The sequence below is a fragment of the Micropterus salmoides genome, unplaced genomic scaffold (genome assembly GCF_014851395.1).
Source record: "Micropterus salmoides isolate LMB-PRFRI ecotype aquatic unplaced genomic scaffold, ASM1485139v1 Ms_hic_scaffold_10, whole genome shotgun sequence".
In the NCBI taxonomy this organism is placed as follows: Eukaryota; Metazoa; Chordata; class Actinopteri; order Centrarchiformes; family Centrarchidae; genus Micropterus; species Micropterus salmoides.
In genome coordinates this window covers 5,164,784-5,189,451 of record NW_024040041.1, presented here as the reverse complement: position 1 = coordinate 5,189,451, position 24,668 = coordinate 5,164,784, and the positions used below count along the sequence as shown (strand labels likewise).

Sequence of the window (24,668 nt, the reverse complement as noted above, 5' to 3'; positions counted from 1 at the left end):
TTATAGCGTGACATTTTGGCCGAAGTGCACTGAAATTTTCACGGGGGCAACAGGCCCCCATGGGGAACAATTGACCCAAATTTGGTGTGAATCGGACTTGTGGTTATGGAGATATAAAACGCATGTAAGTGAATGGGATTTTTTTTTACATCTTTAATCTGCAATAACAGCGCCACCTATGGGTATATTTGGGTGAAGTTTGGTGCCTGCAGTAAGGGGAGCATGCTGCAGAATTCGGCAGTGGTTTCATGTCAGTGTGAGTTGTGGTTATAGAGGAACAATTTTCTTGGAATAAATAGCGCCCCCTAGGGGCAAGTTGCACCAAATTTTGCACAGGCCCTCAGGGGGGCGTCCAACATTAACGCTATAAATTTTGTGTGTTGATCGGCCATTCCAAAGCAAAGATATGACATCATTTCCTATTAGTGCCGTTTTTTGCAACTGTTTGCTAGTTTATAATTGCGACATTATTTGTCGGATCAAAATTTCCTAGGCAAACTTTCACCAGCTTGGTCCAGAGATTATCCGTGCCAAGTGTGGTGTCGATCGGACTTGCAGCTTCGGAGGAATTAATTAAAATTGTTTTTTAAGTTTTCGCGAAGTAGCTCAAAAAAAGTTTAGGCGGAAATGGGTGTGGCCTATCCCATGAGATTCAGCTCGATCCCCCAAACGCGTGGATATAAGGTTTTTGATATCCGCCTTCGTAGGCGGGAGTTCCAAGGCCAAACGCGTTGACTGCAGTATGAGTTTTATGCGCAGAAGAAAAATAAATAAATAAATAAAAACGAGAACGAAAACAATAGGGTGAATGCCTTGCATTCGTGGGTTCCCAGCCCACTTCGGGCTTGGACCCCTAATTAACGCAGCCATGTGAGCCCGTTACGCCAGCAGTGACAAAGAACATCAAACCAGAACAGCGCCAGGGTTAACTGCCAGGCCAAGGACAGCCCTGACACTGCAAGTGTTTTTCTTCCTCCAGACAAAGCAGAAGAACCCCCATAAAAATCCCTAGCACCAAGCCAGGAATCGGGCAGCTAGCGTGGGGCTGCTCAATCCAGCCTACGGCTGACAACACCTAGTAAGGCAGAACCAACCTGGCATTCTGTAATCAGTGATGTCCGTTAGTCTAATCTTTAGCCAAACTCCTAACCAATTTTAACTGAATTATTATCATAACGTGCACTTATTAGTTATCTTGGTCCTTATGAATCAAATTCTTCCCCACAATAACTCAGACCAACTAAATTCACATTGAACTACACCATTCTTTGATGTATATTTAACCTCATTTATTCACGTAGTTAGTTCTAATAAATTTCACCCAAATCCCAGAAACTGTGTGTTTGTATTGTTTAACTCCAGGTCACTGTAACGGAGGATTTACGCCTTTGATAAGAGATTGACTGATTGATTTAAAAAAATGATTAAGCAATTACTGATCACTAGGAATAATTGTATAATAATTAAAAGGCCCTGGGCAAAGTGAATTTCCGGTGGTGCCCCGAGGATTTATGAATTTATATTTCTGAATATTAATCTTCATAAGTTTTATTAAAGGTAAAGTAGATATACTACAACAGCCACCTGTTGCTCATTGGCTGGAACAGAGTTGAGGGGAAGGCCCACACCACTTTCTTTGTGTTCCATTTACAGAGCCAGGGCTGTGTAGGAAAACCAGATTTTTTGTTTCTTCGGGGAATCTGGTGAGAGAAGTAATGGAGGGTAGAAGAAAAAAACAGTCCATTCATTGCACAGAAACATCTGCGCAACATCAACAAGATCTGATGAACCTTTCTTATATTTTTCAACCTTCTGTTTAATTTTTAGCATCAAAACACCAAAAACAAAAGAGCAGTAAACAGCATCATTTCCCCCTTCGGTGTAGAGGCCACACTGGTCGTTTGGTGTATTGTTCTATTAAATGCTTTATGACACCAGAACAGCACAGCTCCATAGAAAATGTTAGATAGATACAGACAGCTGGATAGGCTAATGGCTTAAACTTAAAACCATTATCCCATTAAAATTATTAACTTAATCATTGACTTTAATAATAATATTATATTATACAAAGTATACGACTTAAACTTACCAGTTTTATGCAGCTTGTAAAAGTTTTGATGCTAATCGCATTTAGCGCTTTAGCATGTTAGCAGGTGTAGCATTTTTAATACCAGTGTGGTTAAGGCTATAATGTAAGACATTCAGTACAGATTATAGGCATTGGAAAATGGAGCCTATGGGCTGGCATACCTTAATCTTCTTGCCTCCACTCTACATCAAGCCTCTTCTTTTGTCTTTTTTCATGTCCAGACAAATATATTCTTCTCGTCAGACACCGTAACAGCCTCTGACTGACCCTGAGACATCACATGTTACGCTGGGTCAGTCAGAGACTGTTACATCTGTACTGTTAGCATCAGTCAGGTTCAGTAGTCACAGGGAGGTCCGAGTGAGATGACCCATCAGGGCAGCTAATTTTCCATATAACCACTGATTATTATGATGCATAATATAGACCCTAATCCTGCCAGAAAGCCTTTCTAACATGTGGTTAATGTTGTGAAACAGTTTGATTAGTTTTAGCCAACTAAACTACTTAGTTGGCTTTAAGTTAAATAAGTATGTAAATACTAGGGCTGGGCACATTAATGTGTTATTATAGCAGTAATTAATGACAATTATTTTGTCGCATGTTAAAGCAGTTTTTATTTTATTATCATTAGTTTGAAAGTCCCTTGCTCACTGGCTCTGAATCCACATACAGTCAAACCATGGGTCACAGGAGGGGCGAGATGTTGATCAGCCTGCAAATCAGCCACCCAAACAAGCAGTGGAGGGAGGTTTCGGCAGACTACGCTGTCATCTTTTTTCCATATTTTTCCACCCGCGATCCGTTATCACGGCAGCAGGTGAGCCGCTTGCTTGTTAATGACGCAACCATGTCAAACAGCTTAAACGGCCAAAACCAACACCTGCACCCTGTGTTCAATGTTGCTTTAACGTTACCTGGTCTGTGCTTATAAAATATCCACCACCACTTGTAACATCATTTCAAATTTTTAACCGAGTGAAGTCTGTGCAAGTGAACACGCACCAACCCCGCTACGCTTCAATGTAGTTTTGTAGACATCGTCCCAACCCTACTGGACAGACTGTTTCTGCTGCTCCCTGATAAAAGAAACCTGATGCTGGTCAGAAAAAATAACAAGAAAATTGGACTCTTGGATGGTAACTTGTTTTAACAAGCTACTGTATATAAAAGGTAATGCCCTGGCAGTGGCAAATAGCTTTGGTTTATTATTTTATTTGATTACATTAATGTTTAAGTTGAGATTTACAATAAATTATTTATTGCTACTGTGTAAAGGGAATACTGCTGGTAAAAAGCACCTTATTTGCTTAGGTGGAAGTTGGCAACATTTGTGTGTAGTTTACTATGATGTGACCATTTTGTGTTGTGGTTGCTGCAGTCCACCTTCTGGTGTGGTCACTTGTGTGTAATTGCAGTTGTGTATTTACTTACAGAACACTAATTTGAGTGTGTGCACTCTACTTTTGAATGGGTCGCCAGTGCTACAGTTGTAGGTAAATGCAGTAACTTGTGTTTGGTTTTGTGGTCTTTGTCACCTCATGATGGTGGCAATTTTGAAGTGGCACGCACTGATTTGGCTATTAGTGTTGTTTTTTCTTAAACCCAGTGCAAGCTTTGTTTTTGTACATGTGATTGTGTGACAAAGACGTTATTCTTTGTTTTTATGGTGGGGATGTTACAGCTGTATGTGTTTCTGTGCTTTGTCCGTGTTCTTTTTTTTTGTCCTTGTTCTGCTTCAGGAGTGCTACAGCTGATTGCCGAACGAGGACCACCTGGCCTTGGAAGGCGGTCTTTAAAAGCTCCTGTGCAAGCGTCAGAAGAGAGGCTTTTTGATTGGGACTGCTGGTATTGCTAGCCGGGGATTTTTTTGTGTTCTGGTCTTGTGGTTTTGGTTTTCATGGTTTAGTGTGTTATGTTAATAAATTCCATTGATTTATTTGTTGTTGATGTTTATTTATGTTAATATTTGGGTCAGTGTCAGAATGTTGCCACAAAAGGGTGGGGCATAACCACATTGAACTACTGGCTACACATCAATCTATATCTGGGACAAATCCCTCACTAGCTGTGTGTTTTTACAGGAAACATAAACATAAATAGCAAATAGTACTCTGTTTTCTGTTTCATGGAAACTTTCTACTTCCCTATGTGTAATTCCCGTTTATAAAAAATGTACCTGTAATCTGATTACATCTTTTTTTCCTGTACTGTAACAGAATAGCCTACAGTTACTTTATTTTTGTATCCTGATTACATAACGCGTTACATGTAATCCGTTACTCCCCAACCCTGTGCAGCACAACCTGATGCTAGCAGCAGCTGTCTGACCCGGTTTTGGGGGGCAATCAACGAAGATGCTCGCGCCAATCGTGGAAATATCCAACCTCAGCCTGTGAGGGGGTTTGGGCGGTAAGGTGTGCTCCCTCAATAATGATCGGCTTTGTTGTTCACTCCCAAATGGGGAAAAAATCCACAGAGTGGATCACCTGTTCATCATCCACAGGTAATATTTTTAGCTTTGTCATTATACTTTATTCAACTAAGAAAATCTATTTGTTGGCGTTTTCCTCTGACTGGTAACACCGGGATTGTGTACGTGAGAAAAGCACAAAGCACTGTTATTATGTTAGCATTGCTTCGGCGCTCATCTGTCACTAGAAGCGGGACTGTGAACCTAAACTAGTGCAACAGCTGGAGGGAGAGAAGCGGTCCTGGTGGGAGGAGCTCAAGTAGGTTGTGGCTGTCATAAAGTTTTTAAGTGAAAGAGGGCTGCCTTTACGTGACGATGAAGTAGCTTATGTACTGTATGTGTGTTTGTGTGTGAATTATGGAAGAATCTGATTCATAGAACTGGATTAGAGGTGAGGCAGTATGTGCTTGCATGATGTGATTTACAGTAAGCAGGGAAATGTATTGAGATTGTGGTCCAGGAAAGCATTGTTGCAATCATGTGGTGTAAATCCTGTATGAAGGTGGATGTATAACGTTACAGGTGTTGATCAGTGTAAATCCTGTACAGCCCGACCATATGGGTTTTTGGGGGCAGATGCCGATATTAAAGTTAAAGAAATGCTTTTTAAATGCTATAATTTAACCGCTATTGACTTGACTCGCTCATCCACTAATAAACATTGTGTTAACTAGCTTTTTAGCTAATCTAATTTAGCAATGGGCAGCGTTAGCTGCTGAAAGCGATATTAGAGAATATTTAAGTACATCAGTAAGTCAGTGATGAACTAGAGAGAAATGATGGGACTTTGCTAGAACTGCCACACTGTTTCAGAAATAAATCCACAACCACGTTTGTCAGCAGTGTAGCCTCCACCACCCAACTACCGTAACATTAAACATACTGCTGTGACCCGGGAGGAAACCGGGAGAGGTCAATGAAAAACGGGCGGGTCGGTATGGTCATGAGTGTTGTCAGGCTTATTTGGGCCAAGAATAGTATTGATGAGTGCTATTTTTATTATTTAAGTAATGTATTTCACGTGACAAATGACCACCTCATCATAAACTCTGTTGTTGGTTCTGAATACTGATCGCCACCCTGGTCAGCTGATTGTTTTGTTTTGTGGTGGATTTGTGAGGCTGTAATCAACAGGGGAGTTGCAGAGCGCCTTCTGGTGAAACTATGCAACACATAATAGAAAGATCTGTCTCTCCGTTCCTTTAATAATCGGCTATTATAAACGCAGATACCAGTTTACATGCTATTAGCTCACATCGGCCGATAAATCGGTCCTGTATAAACTATATGTGTTTCTAACAAATGACACATTTACAGTTCTATTGATTTATTTTATTTAAATTTTTATAAATTAAATTTTTATTTAACACACACACACACACAAACACGCACACACACTTGTGTTTTACTGTGTTGTGATTTACTTTATTTTTAATTTATATATGTATGTGTGTAATTACTGAACTATATAAAATGTATGTATAAAATAGTTTGAATTGAATTAATACTCATAATAATATAATATATGCATAATTCATAACCTTAATTGTGCGCATGTATGTGGGTCGGCGGGTGAGGGCCTGTCATGCTTCTCTGTCTGGCAATCCAACGGAGTCTGGCTTTGGTGGTTGCCAGGAGAACAGTACTTGCCTGACTGCATTGTGCAAAGTGGAAATTTTGGTGGAGGGGGGATTATGGTGTGGGGTTGTTTTTCAGGGGTTAGAGTTGTCCCCTTAGTTCCAGTGAAAGGAACTGTTAATGCTTCAGCATACCAAGACATTTTGGACAATGTCATGCTCCCAACTTTGTGGAAACAGTTTGGGAATGGCACCTTCCTATTCCAACATGACCACCACCAGTGCACAAAGCAAGGTCAGAGACATGGATAAGCGAGTTTGGTGTGGAGAACTTGGCTGCAACCCGATACAAAATCTTTGGCATGAATTAGAGCGAAGACTGCGAGCCAAGTCTTCCCATCCAACATCTGTGCCTGACCTCACAAATACGCTTTTAGAAGAATGGTCAAAAATTCCCATGAACAAATTCCTAAACTTTGTGGACAGCCTGTTATAGCTGAACTCTATGTTAAACCCTACGGATTAAGGATGGAATGTCATTAACCTTCATGTGCATGTTAACTGGACACAATTTTCATGATAAACTGTTTTTCTCTCCTAGTGCCTTTGTTGCTGCTGGTCTCCTCAGTAGCAGGTGGGGGTCTGCTGCTGCTCCTGCTGGTCTTGGTGGTGGTCTGTCTGGTTGTCAGGAGAAGACGACGAGCCAAGCAGCCTGGAACCATCTTCCAAACTCAATGTGTGTGCTCACCAGGACACATAGTACATGACATTAGAAAGTTTCTGTTTGGTTTTTCATTTTCTCAAAATGCACTTCCATCCAATATGTGTGTTTTAATTTGATTCTGATAATCATGAAACATTTTGTCCTGATGCTTGTGTTTCAGTGTCTGTCAGAGGCAGTAACGATTATGAATATGATGACGAGGAGGACTATGTGAATGTTTACCCAGCACACACCAAGGGGAAACTACAGAGGAAGCAGGGAGAGGGGAAAAAGAGGAGAGTGATGAAGATCATGATTATGAGGAAGTTGGCCCTGATGCGAATTCTATAAAGGACACAGTGGTCTGTTTCAGTGTGAAGGACAACAGAGAAGAACAAGCAGAAGAAAAAGAAGAAGAAAGCAGTGATGATGAAGATGACTATGTAAATGTAACCCAGACATTTGTTGAACAAACTGTGGACATTTATGGGGAAAATGAGGATTTAAATATGGCATAGAGTAAATGTAGGAATAGAACACCTAAAGCACATGTGTTATGAGGCTGTATCAGAGGCAGAGGCAGTATGATGAAGGATCAACTTTAGTTAAGGCCCATGCAGACAGTTGTTCACACTACACAACTTGCCGTCTTGTGACGGGAGTCTTGAAGTCGTGGCTTTCACACTACGTGACTGATCAGTGACAGGGCGTCACACACTACAGCTGACCACGACTCTAGCACCCGACGAAGGTCTTCCAACCACGTTTGGTCAAGAAAACACACGTGAAATGTCAATCATGAAATGACACGAACCTACACAGAAAACAGCTATTGTTTGTTATTATAAAGATAACAATTAAAAAGACAAAGAATCTGTGTGAAAGAATGGATTAGCACACGCAGGTAGCAGAGATTGTCTGAGCTACAGAGAGAGCTGGAAGGGAGTTAAATGTGTTTTGTGGTGAAAAAGTAGCTGCCTGCTCTCATTGGCTGGATGTGGATGTCGAGTCGGCCGACTCTTACAGATATTTGGCACACTGGCTGGCGTCTGTGATGTGTCAGAAATGTGTCGGGGAGCCATTTTGATGTGTCGCTGAGTAGTTTACACATAACGACTGGCGACCACAGATCAACCGCTGATTGACCCCCGATCACAGCCTGATGGTTGCTGAGCGGCAACCGGGCTAAAGCTTAGGCTACAGTAGCCTATATGTCATTTTTCCAGGTAATCAAACTATCTGTCATTAGTTGGATGTATCCCCTCTGCAAGGCTGTGTGCAGCTGGACTATTTGTTGTATCAAAGGCCACATCTTGTTGTATCAAAGGCCACATCTCTCCCTCATGTTATTAGCAGCTCGCAATTATTTGTTTAACCCTGGTTCTTCAGCACTGGACTGTGAAAAAGTGAAAAGTTACTGTAGAAGATTATGTTTGATGATATTTGTCTTTGTTATTTACTTGAAATGGAGTAATGATGGTTTTTAAATCTGATAAATTAATTTATTTGTTATAATAACACAGATACATTTTCTTACTTTTTTTCTAGCCAAGGCTTTTTTTTTTTTTTTTTTTTACATCTGATAAATGTCCTTAACCTGAATACATAATCAAATAAAGAGACAGTTATTCAACAATATGTTAAGGAGTAGTTACGTTTATACAGTCTTACAGTTGCAACTGGCCCTTGGCTTATGTGGCCCTTGGTGAAAATGAGTTTGACACCCCTGACCTAAAGGTTCAGTCAGTTGGTTTCTAGATTCTTAGGTTTGCCATGTACCTACATTAACTACCATCCACTGCTGTAGATCAAATTTGTTTATAATATTTTAATAAATTAGATGAGTCAAAAAACAACTATCCATCTGGTTTTAAATATGCCAATCTGTAACTTCCTAGTGTTTCCAAGTTATTGTAGGCGTGGCCTGTTATATAAACTCTGTGCAAAGCACATTGGTGATGTGCGGATTGATACTAAAGTATCAATAGTTATGATCCCAATATCTCCTGCTCTAGTATCAATTCTCATATAAAAAGATCGATATTTATACTCAGTAATTTGGAGTATGTGTTTATGTTATCATAAGTAACTTACTGTCACCATGATAGTGTAGCAGACCTCGGCTACGTAAAATTTTAATACAGTTATGAAAATTAATATTTCCGGGAATATCAATTTTAATACAGTTATGAAAATTAATATTTCCGGGAATATCAATTTATACCTCGAAATTAGGAGCACCACCTAAAGATTTGCTTGTCCGCCCAAGGCTTTAGGTCCTTGAGTATAGCCTGAGAATTATACGAAGTTCGGTTAATTCATTAGTTGTTATTCTGAAATCGTAAGGTCAATCAGTCAGTCTCAGATCTGAGCGTAAGTTCTATGTATAGGGACTCTACATTCTGAATAACACACACACATACATCGCTGTGCTCAAGGTGAATTTATTAACTAACAAAAGAGAGTACAATAGTGGGTAAATGTGGTGATATTACAGGGATAACAGTTAGTATGACAATAAGGAGGTACTAAAAAGGGTAGCCTATGTAAGGTTCGATTGAATTTCAGTTTATATTGTAGAGGGAGAGAATTCTACGAGTATGAGGGAACGAATGACCGAAATTGGGTTGCAGATTTAGTTTGACTAATCTAAGGTTTATTAACTGTGGATGGAGCCCATAGAACACCAACGAGTCACAGAGTGTTATTTGTTTTGGCCTACCGTTGCCGCAGGTCCCGTGGCGAGGCTCGACTGGCGGTTCGCTCGGGAAGTCGGTTCTGGCCCGACCCCAGTGGCGTTTTCAAGTTGGGTTGAAACCGGTGGATTGGTTCCGGAGTCCTCTTGTGGGAAGTGCTTGCAGCAACGGGCTGTCAGCCAAGGCTTTTGCTCTGATCTCAGTTCGTTTGGTGTCGCTATAGGGCCCACTCAGGGTTTTGTCGTCCGAGCCGTAGTTTCATTTATTCAAGGCCATAAATGAAGGCTTCTGAGTTTCTGGTCCAAAGTTGCTCACAACGATCAAATCAAATAAACTCACACATTCACCGTAGGTTCGCGAGGCCTCGGGAATATCGGCTATTTAATGTTGCTGAGGTTAAACAGGCAGCTCCAAACAAAATAAAGAAAATCAAATCTCCCGCTGAGAAATTTGGAATTCAGGGTCGTAGCTTTCTCAGCTCGTCTGAAGGAGATTTAAGTACGAAACAAAAATCGGAATTTCAAAAGTAAAGGAAGTTAAGAGAACGTATACGTTTAGTTTCAAGAGAGTTTAAACGAAGAGTTTTGAAGAGGCAAGAAGAAGCTAGAACAAAAGACAGCAAGGCCTTTTTATTGATTCCGCTAGGTAGTGACGTCAATTTTGGGGATGGTCTCCCAAACGTCGCTAAGGTGTTAACTTTTTGGGATAAAGAAATGTACGTTGCGCGTATTTCTCTTTGATCTCTCTCTCTCCACAATATCGACATTTGGAAAAATACTTAGTTCTAAACATTCGGATAAAGACAGTTAAAACAAGGCTAAACACTATGGAAAAAGGTTATAATGGTTATATAAAACGTAAACAAACCTTGATTACATGTCCTCAGTATACTTGCTGGTTACTGGTTTTAACTCATGAGACAATTTAGATGTAAGCATGACAGTAAAATTTCGTTTATGCAATTACATGGTGATAGTTAGGCCTACTTAACAATTCTGTCAGTGTAAGCCGAGTTTTAAACACTTGCGTGTTATACCTTTCTTGTCCCCTTGGTGGCGCTCGGGTCACACAAGAAAAGAGTAGACATTCCACTTTAACTGAGAGGCTGGTGATGCCTATGAGCGTTTCCATGGATAATTTAGTAAGAAATTGTATATGAAACATTTAACTAAAGCATTAGTTAGCATTGAATAGACAGTGATTACTAGGGAGTAACAGGAATGACTTAAGACAACACAGAAAGAGGTTAGAAAACTAGTTCAAGATTACTTTCTATGGGTCTGCTAGTCTTCAAACATCACTAAAGGATAACAACAGGGTTATTACTTACTAAACTCAGAGGCTAACACTGCTGCTCACTTAGCAAGGTTATTATTTAAACAGAATAAACACAGTTATATTGGAACCTTGCTTGGTTCGAGTAACAGAGGTTTTTATGGTCTTTCTTCTCTGCATTCCTGGCTTATCGCACAGGTTATCAGAGAATGAATTGGTGGTTTATGGCTCAGCCGTTCTGTGGAGAGAAAAGAGTCAGATTGAGGCTGGAGGTGACCTGCTGGAGGGAGAAGGGGTCAGATCGCCCCTTTTCCTGTCCTGTGGACTGTCTTTAGTGACACCTTTACGGCTAGAAAGGTTCACTAAGGCTCTCTGAATACACAATCCTTAAGCGATTCATTGTCCGATTGAGTCTCTTTCGGTCCTTACCAACACCAGGCGATGTCTCTGGGTTTTACATGTGAAAAGGGTCAACTCTCGGGGAGGGAAACCTCCCTCCCTCTTTTGACACCATCTGACCTTCTTTGAAGTGCGTCTGGTTGAGTTCACAACAATAGTCTAATTATAGACTAGGGGAAGGAACTACTTCTCCTTCCGCCTGAAGGCGAAACGAGTAGCTTTCCCGAGATCAGTGCTAGGAGTGTATTGAGAGTGGCTGCATATAGCCTATAGTTAAAGCTAATTGGATTTAGCATACAGTGCAGTGTCAGTTTACCCTGTGCATTTGTACTGTTTGTAGACAACTGGCAGCGCTTGTAGAAGCAGCAGCCTGCAGCTCCTTCAATCTTCGTAACACTTTTGTTTTTTATCAGTTTTTTCTGGCTTTATTGCCAAAACATGTGTTACCTAAGTCATAAATACAGTAATTGGAAGATGAAGACGGGGTTTTTGGATTAATGAGCAGCAGACCACGATCCACCCGGCCCAAACAACCGGACCAGGCGCCACAGCGGGTGCAGTGATCGCTCAGAGGAGAGGAAAGAGAGCCAGGATAGGAGCCATGCTGGCCCAGCTTGGACTTAATTCTGCTCCTAAAGATCTGTGGCCTGTACTACGAAGGTAGTTCAACCTACTCAGAGTTAACCCCGAGAAAGCAGTAGCTAGCTAGCTAGCTACATTCGTAATAAAGGTGTTGACAGCCCCCCGAAGCCCCTACCCTTACCACAACCATCAGAAATGTTAGTACCTAAACCTAAGTCGCTGAATGTATGCATGTCGACCGGCTAACCCTACAGCTGCGCACATGGTGCTAACAGGTAGGGTTAACCTCCCTTGTGTTGCTGCAACGTAGGAAATGTGGGCGTTGAAGGGTACCTTTAGCGTAAAATCCTTACACTTTGTCACGCTGTCTGAAAGCGTCAGTTATGACTCATTGAGATGAGAATGTGTTGTAGTGTCAGGAAATTATGAATGTAAAGACAAGTTAACGGCTAAATCTAATATTGTAGCAGACGACAAAGCCAGGGAAGCTTGTTGACTTTGCATTGAGTGAATTTGTAGCCAAATTCTCTTCAGTGTTCTTCAAATCTCTATCCTAAACTAAGAAAAATGTTGACAACATACAGACTGAGTAATGGCCATAGAAAAGGGTCGCCACAAACAGAGCTGGCTACCACAGGAGGAGAGACTCTGCTCCCAATGTGACAGGGGACAGGTAGAGACAGAGCTGCACTTTTTAACCTCATGCCCTAAATATAAAACACTAAGACAAAAAACTTTGCTATTGCTCAAGGAGAGACGCAGTCCTGCCCTTTATGGTAGGTATAATATTAACGTGTTATTATTTCACTGCTTGCCGCCGGTAAACAAGAGCAAGCATATTATAAGTTACCAAAGTCAATCTACTAACGCAACAAATTTCGTTTCATTATGCAGCCTTGTGCTGTATAATGACAAATAAAAAACCTTGTACCTATGTCTGTAGTAGAAGATGAGGGATTCCAGGCATTTGTAAAAGCCTTTGACCCAAGATACAAACTCCCTAGCAAAAAGAAAATGCAAGGCAAAGTAAGAGCAAAATGCTCTAAGTGTTGTACTTAGCACTGATATGTGGACCTCAGTGTGCACAGAGGTGTACTTGTCTGTCACATATCATGTAATTGAGAATTGGCAAATGAAAGATTTGGTTTTGGAAACGGCGATTTTCTATGGACAGCATACTGCTGATAATATCAGCTCAGAGCTTAAATGAATAAAAGATTAATGGGGCCTAACTGGTAAGGTGGTGGCAGTTGTTACAGACAACGTGTCACGCTCTGCCGGTTGGCCATCCTTTGTGTTTACTTTTGAGTTTGGTATCTGCCTTGGTATGTTGAGTTTTGGGTTCTGTCCTGTCTAGTGTCCAGTATCTGTTATATAGTCTGCTTGTCATGTCTAGTCTCTCTGTTTTCCTCTGCTCTCTCTCTGCCTCGTTAGTCTCATGTCTGTCACCTGTGTTGCTCCCGCCCTGCTCGTTAGTCCCTGTGTATATATACCTGGTGTTTCTGTCTTGTCCTTGTCCGGTCATTGTTCATGTTACCCCCCAGTCTGTCGTGTGTGTACTCTCTGCCTGTAACCAGCCTTGCTTGTCTCGTCTCGTCTCCCAGTACTTTTGGATTTTGGATTTTGGATTTTGGATTTCAGTTATTCAGCCACTCACCTGTAAGTGTGCTCGCTTTTGTTTGTTTATTAAAACCCTTCGTTGTACCATACCTGCCCCGCTCTGTGTCCTGCGTTTGGGTTCTCCAACCTGCCTCCACACCACGATCGTGACAGAATGACCGGAACACAAAGGGACCCAGCGGACACCATGTCCGATGAACTGCTTGATCTGTGCCGGGAGCTTATGGTGCTGAGGAATATGTGGTATGGGGCTAGTCATGTTAGCCATAAGGCAGCTATCGTGTCCCTTGCCTGGAAGAGCCTGGCTGCTCAGCCAGGAGCAGCAGACTCTCTCCCTGGGTGGGTTTGTGACTTCCTCCACACCTCAGCCAATCCCCCAGCCAAGTCCTCATCAGATCCTCAGTCTGTTAGCCTGGAAATGGCTAACACCCGGACCGCTAGCCTCTGGCCGTCATCTCTCCTGCCTGCTAGCCCTCTGCCTGTCCTGCCTGTTATCTGTTCGGCTGGCGCTGCTAGCCCTCCGCCTGTCCTGCCTGTTATCTGTTCGGCTGGCGCTGCTAGCCCTCCGCCTGTCCTGTCTGTTACCTGTTCGGCTGGCGCTGCTAGCCCTCCGCCTGTCCTGTCTGTTACCTGTTTGGCTGGCGCTGCCAGCCCTCTGCCTGTCCTGCCTGTATCCTGCTCGGCTAGCGCCGCTAGTCCTCTGCCTGTCCTGCCTGTATCCTGCTCGGCTAGCGCCGCTAGTCCTCCGCCTAGCCTGTCCGTCCGCCTGCCTGCCCTACCTACCAAGGACTCAGGGACTATGACTCTCCTGGCCTACCTGACCATGAAGGCCAGGGAGTCAGAGGCAGCACGGGCAGCTAGGCTATGGCCTGATAGCCTGGAGGCTAGGCTTTCCCTGGAGTCGTCTTTTGAAGGGAGTCGCCTAGCCATCTTTTCGGGTTCCCGTGGTGGTCATCGGAGGCGACGAGGTCACCATCAGCGACCCGTCGGCAACAAACCTGTACCCTGGCTTGCTAAAACGGCTAGCCGCCTGCCTGATTCCCGGCCCGCTAGCGCTGCTAGCTCCACATTAGACCTGCCTGATCCCCGGCCTGCTAGCGCTGCTAGCCGCCTGCCTGATCCCTGGCCTACTCCTGCTCCCAGGTCTCACTCGGTCGTCCTACCGACACCTGTTACTGGTCCCTCATCGAAGGTCCGACTGACACCAGTTCCAAGGTCTCCGTCGGTGGCCAGACCGGTTCCCGCTCCCCGTGCCCCGTCGGTGGTCCGACCGGCACCTGCTTCGCCGGTGGCCCAGCTGACTCCTGTTCTCCCGTCGGTGGTCCGACCAACACCAGCTTCGTTGGTGGCCCAGCCGACTCCTGTTTTCCCGTCGGTGGTCCGACCAACACCAGCTTCGTTGGTGGCCCAGCCGACTCCTGTTCTCCCGTCGGTGGTCCGACCAACACCAGCTTCGTTGGTGGCCCAGCCGACTCCTGTTCTCCCGTCGGTGGTCCGACCAACACCAGCTTCGTTGGTGGCCCAGCCGACTCCTGTTCTCCCGTCGGTGGTCCGACCAACACCAGCTTCGTTGGTGGCCCAGCCGACTCCCATTCCTCGTGTCCGGTCCATGGTTCCCAGCCCAGCTGTCCAGTCGGTGGTCAGGCCGACTCCAGCTCCTCGTGTCCGGTCCATGGTCCCCAGCCCAGCTGTCCAGTCGGTGGTCAGGCCGACTCCAGCTCCTCGTGTCCGGTCCATGGTCCTCAGCCCAGCTGCTCAGTCGGTGTTCAGGCCGACTCCAGCTCCTCGTGTCCGGTCCATGGTCCTCAGCCCAGCTGCTCAGTCGGTGTTCAGACCGACTCCAGCTCCTCGTGTCCGGTCCATGGTCCCCAGCCCAGCTGCTCGGTCGGTGTTCAGACCGACTCCAGCTCCTCGTGTCCGGTCCATGGTCCTCAGCCCAGCTGTCTCGCCGGTGGTCCTCAGCCCAGCTGTGCCTCCAGAGCACCCAAGCTTTGGGTGCCGACCTCCGGAGAGGTCTTGCCGTCAGCCTCCTGCTCGGCCCCCAGTGGGGTTGCTGCCTCACTGTTGGCCGTCCTGCCAACCCCTTGAACTCTGTGGCCCCCCTGTTCTGCCCGGCCTGTTGAGTCGACCTCCGGCACGGCCTCCCGAACTCTGTGGCCCCCCGGTTCTGCCCGGCCTCATGGGTCGTCCCACGGGACGCCCACCTGAACTGTTTTGCTCTCCTGGTCTACTCGGTCGACCTCCGGGACGGCCTCCTGAACTGTGTTTTCCCCCTGATTTGCTCGGCCTGTCGGGTCGTCCTCCGGGACGACCTCCTGAACTGTTCTGCCCCTCTGCCTTGCCCTGCATGTTAGGCCAAGCGCCTTACCTGCCCTGTTTCCTGGGCATGATCTGCCTGTTGGGTGTTTCCCCCGAACTGTTTTGTCTCCTTGGCCTGCTTGTGCAACCTCCCGAACTCTGTCGCCCCCTTGCCTTGCCCTCTGGCCACCCTCCTGAGAGTTCCTGGTCTGGCCCTCCTCCTGTCCTCCCTCCGCCCACCCTGGCTCGACTTGCCCTCCTCCTGTCCTCCCTCCGCCCACCCTGGGCCGGCTTGTGCCTTCATTTTGTGCTGTTTTGGGTTTTGTTGACCGTCTGGAGACGCTCGTCGGGGGGGGGGTACTGTCACGCTCTGCCGGTTGGCCATCCTTTGTGTTTACTTTTGAGTTTGGTATCTGCCTTGGTATGTTGAGTTTTGGGTTCTGTCCTGTCTAGTGTCCAGTATCTGTTATATAGTCTGCTTGTCATGTCTAGTCTCTCTGTTTTCCTCTGCTCTCTCTCTGCCTCGTTAGTCTCATGTCTGTCACCTGTGTTGCTCCCGCCCTGCTCGTTAGTCCCTGTGTGTATATATACCTGGTGTTTCTGTCTTGTCCTTGTCCGGTCATTGTTCATGTTACCCCCCAGTCTGTCGTGTGTGTACTCTCTGCCTGTAACCAGCCTTGCTTGTCTCGTCTTGTCTCGTCTCCCGGTACTTTTGGATTTTGGATTTCAGTTATTCAGCCACTCACCTGTAAGTGTGCTCGCTTTTGTTTGTTTATTAAAACCCTTCGTTGTACCATACCTGCCCCGCTCTGTGTCCTGCGTTTGGGTTCTCCAACCTGCCTCCACACCACGATCGTGACACAACGGGGCAAATATAGTGGCTGCAGTACACAAGGCTGGGTGGAGGCATTATCCTTGTTTTGCCCACACCCTGAATTTAGTTGTAATGGACAGTCTAAAAGCTGTTCCTGAAGTGATGCAGATCCTGGGAAAATACAACACAATCTTTTCACATTTTTTCAGCGTAGCACTAAGGCCACAGAGAAGCTTAGGGCTGTTTAACAGCAGATGAAAATAGCAGAACACTAGTGGATCCAGTCTGTAGAAACCTGCTGGAATTAAATTTTCTACATGCTGGAAATGCTGCATGAACAACATGAAGCTGTGACCACAGTCCTCTGTCTTCTAGGCAGGAGTGAATTGTGCATTTGTGCGGGAGAATTATCACTCATCTCTCAAAATGTTGATGCACTGAGGCCCTTAGAGGAAGTGATGATCAGAAAAATATGTTTCAGTCTCCAAAGTAATTCCTCTCATGTCTCTTCTTCAAAGAGCTGTGGTAGCCTGTTAGCATCAGGGCAGCTTCGTTGCTACACAGCTGGCACAGCAATGCCGGCATAGATTTGACCAATCGCTCTGTAGCTGCTATAAAGAAATAGGTTATATCCGACTTTGCCCCAGAAGCAATATCTTTAAGGAAATATTGACTGATATCTGATTTTTGGTTTCAGTTATTTTCCATACCAAACTTGTTGTTATTGTTCAAATTACTGATTATTAAGCTTTTCTGTAATACTAATTACTACTAATTTTTTATATTCCTGTAAATAAATTATTGTAAAACTTTTATTCAGTCTCTATGGTAATTTTCTGATTTATATTTCCATGAGGGAAAATCCTCCACATAAATTTCCCACACCAGTACCTGGATGAGAGACCTCCTGGGAAAACTAAGCTGCTGGAAGAGGTGTTAGTGGACCAGTAGGGGGCAGTCTTCCCTCTAATAATAAGCTCCCACTGCAGTGATGGGGACACTGTGCTGTAAGAGATGCTCTTCTTTGGATGAGACATTAAAGGCATTAAAGGTCCTGACTCATTGTGGTCATTAAAGATCCCATGGCAAAGAGTAGGGGGTTCCCTGGTGTCATGGCAGATGATGAAAATAGCACCACCTTGAAATCCAAGGTATTTAAACCTAGCATCCACAAATGCACTAGCAGCTACAGAGTGATTGGTCTGCAAATCAATGTTGGCATTGTTGTGCCAGCTGTATGGCAACAAAGCTGCCCTGATGCTTACAGGCTGCCACAGCTCTTTGAAGAAGAGACATGAGAGGAATCACTTTGAAGACTGAAACATGTTTTTCTGATAATACTTCCCTTGTCACTTCCTCAAAGGGCCTCAGTGCATCAACAGTTTGAGTGCTGAGTGATAATTCTCCCTCATCCATGCAAAATTTACTGCCTAGAAGACAGAGGACTGTGGTTCATGCAGCCTGTCCAGCATGTAGAAAACTGACTTCCAGCAGGTTTCTACAGACTGGATCCACTTGTGTTCCGCTATTTTCATCATCTGCCATCTGGCCATCTAATTATCCCCCGTAGTAATTCGCTCTATGTTTCCCTCCCTCTCTGCCTCAAGTTGATGTGTGGTGAGCGTTCTGGCGCTAAATGGCTGCTGTGCATAACCCAGGCGGGTGCTACACATTGGTGGTGGTTGAGGTGAGTATCCCCCACTTCACTCTGAAGCGCTGATGATAAAGTGCTATAACAGGTTATATAATGAAATTGAGCTTTGTAACTCCCTTCTGCTACGTAGCAGACAACATACATGAATACAGAAGCAGTTGTAAAAATGGTAAACAGAAATAAACAATATTTAATGATCAATGGAGCAGTGCTGAGGATGAATTAGAGTTTAAGTGTCTGATAGCTTGGGGGGGAAAGCTGCTCTGCAGTCTGGTGGTACGGCAGCAGAAACTTCTAGATCTCTTCCTTCACTGATGCTCAGGAGATGGGTACCAGTGATCTTCTGATCAGTTTTAATCACCTGCTGCAGAGCCCTCTGGTCCTGGCATTGAACCTATATTGACATTCCTATCAACATCATCATTACAGTGGTTAGTGCTAATTAGTGCATGTTAACACAATCTCATTATAATATTCAGTCCAGCTCACACTTGTTATCATCCAGTACATTTAGCTGTGTACATTTACATTGCTGAGCCCACGATGAAAAATACAAAGATAGTTAACGTTACTGAAAAGCAGCAGGCGAGCTAATGCTGTAGCACGTCGGCTAAATGCAGTAAATGTACCGTGATCATGTAACGAGCATGGATTAGTTCAACTTGCAGCTGACAAAACTATTACTGTAACGTTGCAGTAGGGGTTTACCTGAGTTTCCAGCATGTTGTGTGAAGCTGTCTCCCTGCCTGTCTATAGCCGCTGTCACTCTGCCTTTTTTCTGGGAGCACTGAATGAAGTAACGTTACGGAGCCAGTGTTGAGCTGCCTCTGAGACGGGAACGTTGAAGTAACAGAGCCTGAACATGTCTGAGTGAAAAGCCACAGCCTGCGTGCTGGTGTTCCTGCGTTTATTGAAGGATTTCTGTATGAAAGCAGTTGTGCTTTGGGTTATGCTCGCTCTCGAGTTCAAGCAAGCACGCATATGAGCACACGCCGGGCAATCTTAAAACCGCACCGCTAGTGGCTGATGGAAACTCCATAATGTCCCTTTAAACAAAAGAGGATGTACAACTCAACAAAACCCAAAACCACAACAACCAGATGACATAATACATACATGAGAATGTATGGTGCAATTTGCTGCAACATGAGTCTGCAATAAACTGTTTTTATATTTCAATATACTGGGCAGTGTGAAAATGGTTTTAATAACAACAAACCGACAGAGGATGATCATAAACTCTACATTTCCATTCAGCTCTATGGAGCTTTTTAGTCTCTTTCAGCTCAATGTTTTGGGTCAATGATTAGCTCTCATTAATAGAAAAGCAGTTTGATAAATCCACTGTGAGCTACCTGCCCCCCAGGTATGGCAGGCATATGAAGGTAGTGACTAGCTGGTGAACATAATGGTGCATTTAGCAGCTAAAGAACCAGATGGATAAATGCTAATATTGCTCCATATGAGCTGGATATGTAAACAGGCTCTTCACTAACACATTTGCCATATCAACTTTATATCTCACATGTTGAAACAAAACATTTCATAATCACATGGAGAGGTCCTAAACTGTGCACTGTTGTCCTGGAAACCCTCCTGTCTAACACATATGATGAAAAATCCATCCAACTCATGCTTTTCAACACACACCCCTCATGCACTGTGGGTGCATAATTAAATATTTAGATGCTAGGTTCCACTTTTCTGACAAAAAAGCAAAATACGACAAACTGTGTCCTTTTATATCTCTTTCACTTTTTCTGTCTGTATTGTGGAATACTGAAATGTATGTTCTTAGATTTTTTGGGCCAAAAATGAAAGGGCCACATACATTTTCAAGTCAAAAGCCTTAAATTGTTGAATTTTGAAGAAGTGATTCTCCTCATGACCCAGTCTTTAAAGAGGGGAGGTTTGTGTTAATGATGAGTTTGTATTATTTGAATAGGAATCTTCCATCTCAATCTTCTATTTTTTCATTTACCATTTATGGCAACCGGCAGCGCTTGTAGAAGCAGCAGCCTGTAGCTCCTTCAATCTTTGCTACACTTTTGTTTTTTATCTGTTTTTTTCTGGCTTTATTGCCAAAACACGTGTCACCTCTGTCATAAATACATATACAGTACAATACAGTCATTGGAAAATGAAGACGAGATTTATGGATTAATGAGCAGCAGACTACGATCCACCCTGCCCAAACAACCGGACCAGGTGCCGTGGCGGGTCCAGTGATCGCTCAGAGAAGAGGCCAGAATAGGAGCCATGCTGGACCAGCAACAAAATTCAGTGCCCACATCATTACAGAGACCTGCCCCATCAACATCAAGCACTTGGCAGGTGGTCCGTGTTCCGAGCTGTCAGCACAAGACTCTGGCAAGATGAGAGAAGGTGGACTTACTGGTGTTTTAAATCGATGATGCTTGGTGCTCAAACGCAGTCAAGATGGACCCTGTTTCCCAAATGTCAGACTATTTATTGTGAAGATGAAACCGTATTATGATCTGGTCGCTGCTGTTTACATTAACCCCTGAAAATTCAAAGAATGTACTGTTGGGGGTGTATACATGTATGTATCTATCACTGTGCGAGCACGGCGAAATGCCTCCCCCGGACTCCAATGCACAAACTAAACGCCCAGCAGCCATCCAGAGACCTTGCAGACCCCCACCCATAGTGCAAAGGACCCCAGACCGCATGTCCTGGGGGAAGAACGAGCAGAAAGCCGTGCCGGGAAGCTCCCTTCAACCTCACGGCACCCCCGATACCCCGGGGCTCCAGGGGCAGGACACAAGGCCAATGAGAATCCCCCCACTCATTCAACCCCTCTCCCTGCCTCTGTAAATGTATTGTTTTGTGTTGGATGGTCATTGATTGTGAAGTGTTCTATGGTGGAGTAAAGATAAGGTGTGTGGTAACTAAGGTGCAGTTAAAATTGGAGGGTAGTTGTGACACAGGCACCCCACAACTGTCAGGTAGTGGACCCTCCCATCGTGCCCCTCCCACCCCCCAAGCCCTGTGTGTCTAATGTGTAATTAAAATTGAGGGGCAGCCAGTGGGGGAAGAAGAAGGGCGATAAAGCAATAAAGCAGCCCCACCCACCAAATGCCAGGTCCCTCCCTCCAGCCCAGGGCTTATAGCAAGAGCCCCTCTAGAGCTGGCAGCACCTCAGAATCAGCGACAACCCCGCCCAGCCCCAGGATGGGTCCAGGTGAGCCCAGCCCCCCCAGCGCGCAGATCCGCCACTCAGAGAACCGAAATACAATTACCAGAATGCACAGCATGCACACAGGACATGGCCGCGCACCAGCCCCATCCAGGCCCGCACCTGAGGCCCCCAACCCCCGACAAGACAGCAAGCCAATCACAACCTACAGGTGAGCCAACCAACACTACCCCGCTACTGATGCTCCAGATGCTCAACTAATAGCTGAAAACATGGCAGCAGGTAGGTGTGGCAGGTGCGGCGTGCTGGTAGCTTTTTAGTTTTATAACTTTATATTGATCTTAGTTGGGTCATGTCCTAGTGATAGTGTGGGATTTTATTGTCAGGAGAAAACAATGACATGCTATAATGAACCTTCGGAGTGGAGCAAGTACAGACCTATTCCTCTTAACAACAAAACTGGAGGAAAACATTTTGGATATGGGAAGAATGTCGTAGCTGCTACGTTTGTGTTCCCAAGCCTGCTTATCTCCAGCAAGCAAGGTCAATTTAGGGGAGGAGGACAAGTAAATAGAGAAGATTTAATAGTTATATTGTGCCTACTGTTATCTGGTGATATTCATCAGTGTCCTGGTCCAATCCGTAACAACAATAAGGAGGACAGAAGTGAATTGTGTATCCAGCGTGAAATGCGCCTTAATACAGCAGAGTGCACTGGTGGATTCCACTTTGGCCAGACATCTCTTGATCTTTTAATGGAATCGAGAAATGAATATTTGGTGGTGAAGAAGGCAAACATGGCAAGCACGGGTGAAGATGGCACAAAGGATGGCATATGGAATGGGGAAACCCCATTGGCGAGTGGACCTGCTGGGACTGAGCGAGGAATCAGACCTGGAGGTAATGAGGTTTGGTTGGTGAAATGTTTGTGCAACATGATCTTGGATATAGACACAAAGATGTGTCAGTGTGGAAGAACGCGTGTGGGACCAAACTACAAACAGACGCGCATCGACGGAGGTATGACACTTCATTTTTCAAAACGCTTAATCATGCTAAAGTCATATGGGACATTCGATCAAAACCTAGAGGCTTACTAGGGGGACATTTACATATAAGAAGCATTGCCTCAAAGACTGATGAAGTGGAGAAACTCCTCACGGAAACTTAGACTTTCTTTGCCTTTCTGAAACTTGATTAACACAAACATCCTCAAATGCGGGGTTTGTTTTTCCATATATATACGTATATTTAGGAAAGACAGAAAGAAAGGAAAAGGTGGTGGGTCACTTATTTATGTAAAAGATCATATAAAGTGAAGTGAAAAGTTGCAGACAGAAACAGAATGTTTGGCAATCACCATAACCTTATCACCACAAATGTCATTTATATTGGTTGGTATTTATCGACCACCCTCTTCAGATGTGACTTTTTATAACTAAGTTAAAGGATATTTTAAAAGAAATGGAAAGCCATGGAAAGGAGGTGATTGTTTTAAGGGATTTTAATGTAAACTGGGGAGATAAGAAGTAGGAAAAAACTGAAAGAAATTACTGGTCAGTATGGTTTTAGCCAGATGATAAATGGACTTACTAGAATAACTTGAATAAGTAAAACTCAAATTGATCTTGTATTTTCCAATAAACCAGAGAGAATTATCAAATCTTTTAATTTTGTTACAGGAATTTCTGATCACAATCTAGTACTCATTGCCAGGAAGTTAAGTAAGAAAAGGTTCATTTTAAGACAACATAAGACTGATTCTTCCTTTAGGATACCAAAGAAAGAATTTGATACAGAATTGAAAAACTCAGATTGGGATAGGTTAACATAAGAAATAAATGTATTTTGTAATACTTTTATAAATACTGTCAACAATGTTAAGGATAAATTTATTAACAAATAGCTAATTGACATAAACATATAAAAAAATAAAAGAGACCATCTACTTAAAAAGGCATTAAAATCTAGTATTGATACTAACATGCGTTTCTTTAAGACTACCGTAACAAAGTAGTAAGTAAAGGAAGGAAGGCGAAAGTAAACTTCTTTATTGACCTCATTAAACAGGCTAAAGGAAATAATCACTTACTCTGGAAATACATAAATAACCTCTCTCGAAAGGAAGTCTTATGAGATGAAGATCAACAATACATTAACACAGGCAGAGAATGAAATTACAATGTCTTTTAATATGTTTTTTTAAAGACTCTGTTCATGCTTTATTTTATCAATATGGGATTAGGAAAATCAATATCATACCACCACATACTACCTACCCTGTTTTTTCTTTAACAGAGGTCTGTGAACAAGAAGTTATGAATATTTTACAAAGTTTAAAAAACTCAACAGCTCAGGATATATATAGGATGGATTCCTGCCTGATAAACACAAATGCCATAACTTTGTGTTCCTCAGTTACACAGCTGATAAATAACTCTTTTGGACAAGCTGTGTTCCCTGAGACTTTAAAAGTTATCACTCCAGTTTACAAGGGGGGACCACCCTGAAATTGCCAACTACAGACCGGTTAGTATCCTTCCAATAACATCTAAGGTAATTGAAAACGTTGTGACCAAATAGCTAATTGACCATCTGAACTTGGGTCACCATTCTTTGAACGAAATGCAGTTTGGGTTTAGACGAAACATTCAACAGAAACAGCCCTCTGTTATTTTGTGGAACAGTTAAAAGGCATGTTGGATAAAGGAGGGGTGGTAGGAGCCATCTTTATAGATTTAAAAAGGCATTCGACACAGTCAATCATAATGTGCTGTTATCTAAATTATCAACTCATAATGTCTCAGCAAATGCTATTGAATGGGTGGCTTCATATTTGCATAATAGACAACATTGTAGAAGAATTAAAGGAACAACTTCTTCTTTCTTAGATTGTCCTACTGGTGTTCCACAAGGTTCGGTTTTAGGTCCTCTCTTATTTATTATCTTTTTATTAAATTTTTTTTTAAAAAACCTGTCCTGCCCAGCAGCCTGGTATAGAGTATGATGACCCGGATACCATATTGTGCCAGACAGATTTTACTTTAACAAGAGAGTATTAATATACTCCTTTGTCTGTTTTATTATTTATTTAATGATGTATTGATTTGTCACCGGGCCGGACAGGGGGGCAGACACAGGGATAGGGGGGCACACGCAGGCAGCACAGAGAAAGGACAAGACCTGCAAGAGAAGGGGTCTTATTTAATATCTATATAAATGATCTACCATCCATCTGTCCAGAAGTTAATATTCAAATGTATGCAGATAATACGGTTATTTATGTCCATGCTAAATCTAAACAGCAAGCTGCATCTCTTCTCAC

At 43.7% G+C, this 24,668-nt stretch overlaps 1 protein-coding gene across 1 annotated transcript in view; it reads left to right on the top strand.

The window, feature by feature from the left end:
* Positions 1-7,751, top strand: part of LOC119896423 (platelet endothelial cell adhesion molecule-like) — a 57,617-nt gene extending 49,866 nt beyond the window's left edge. The window contains exons 7-8 of the mRNA XM_038709852.1: positions 6,744-6,878; positions 7,027-7,751. Coding sequence (XP_038565780.1) covers positions 6,744-6,878; positions 7,027-7,196 — 305 coding nt within the window. The 3' untranslated portion in view covers positions 7,197-7,751. The remainder of the gene's footprint in view (positions 1-6,743; positions 6,879-7,026) is intronic.
* The last annotated feature ends 16,917 nt before the right edge of the window (positions 7,752-24,668 follow it).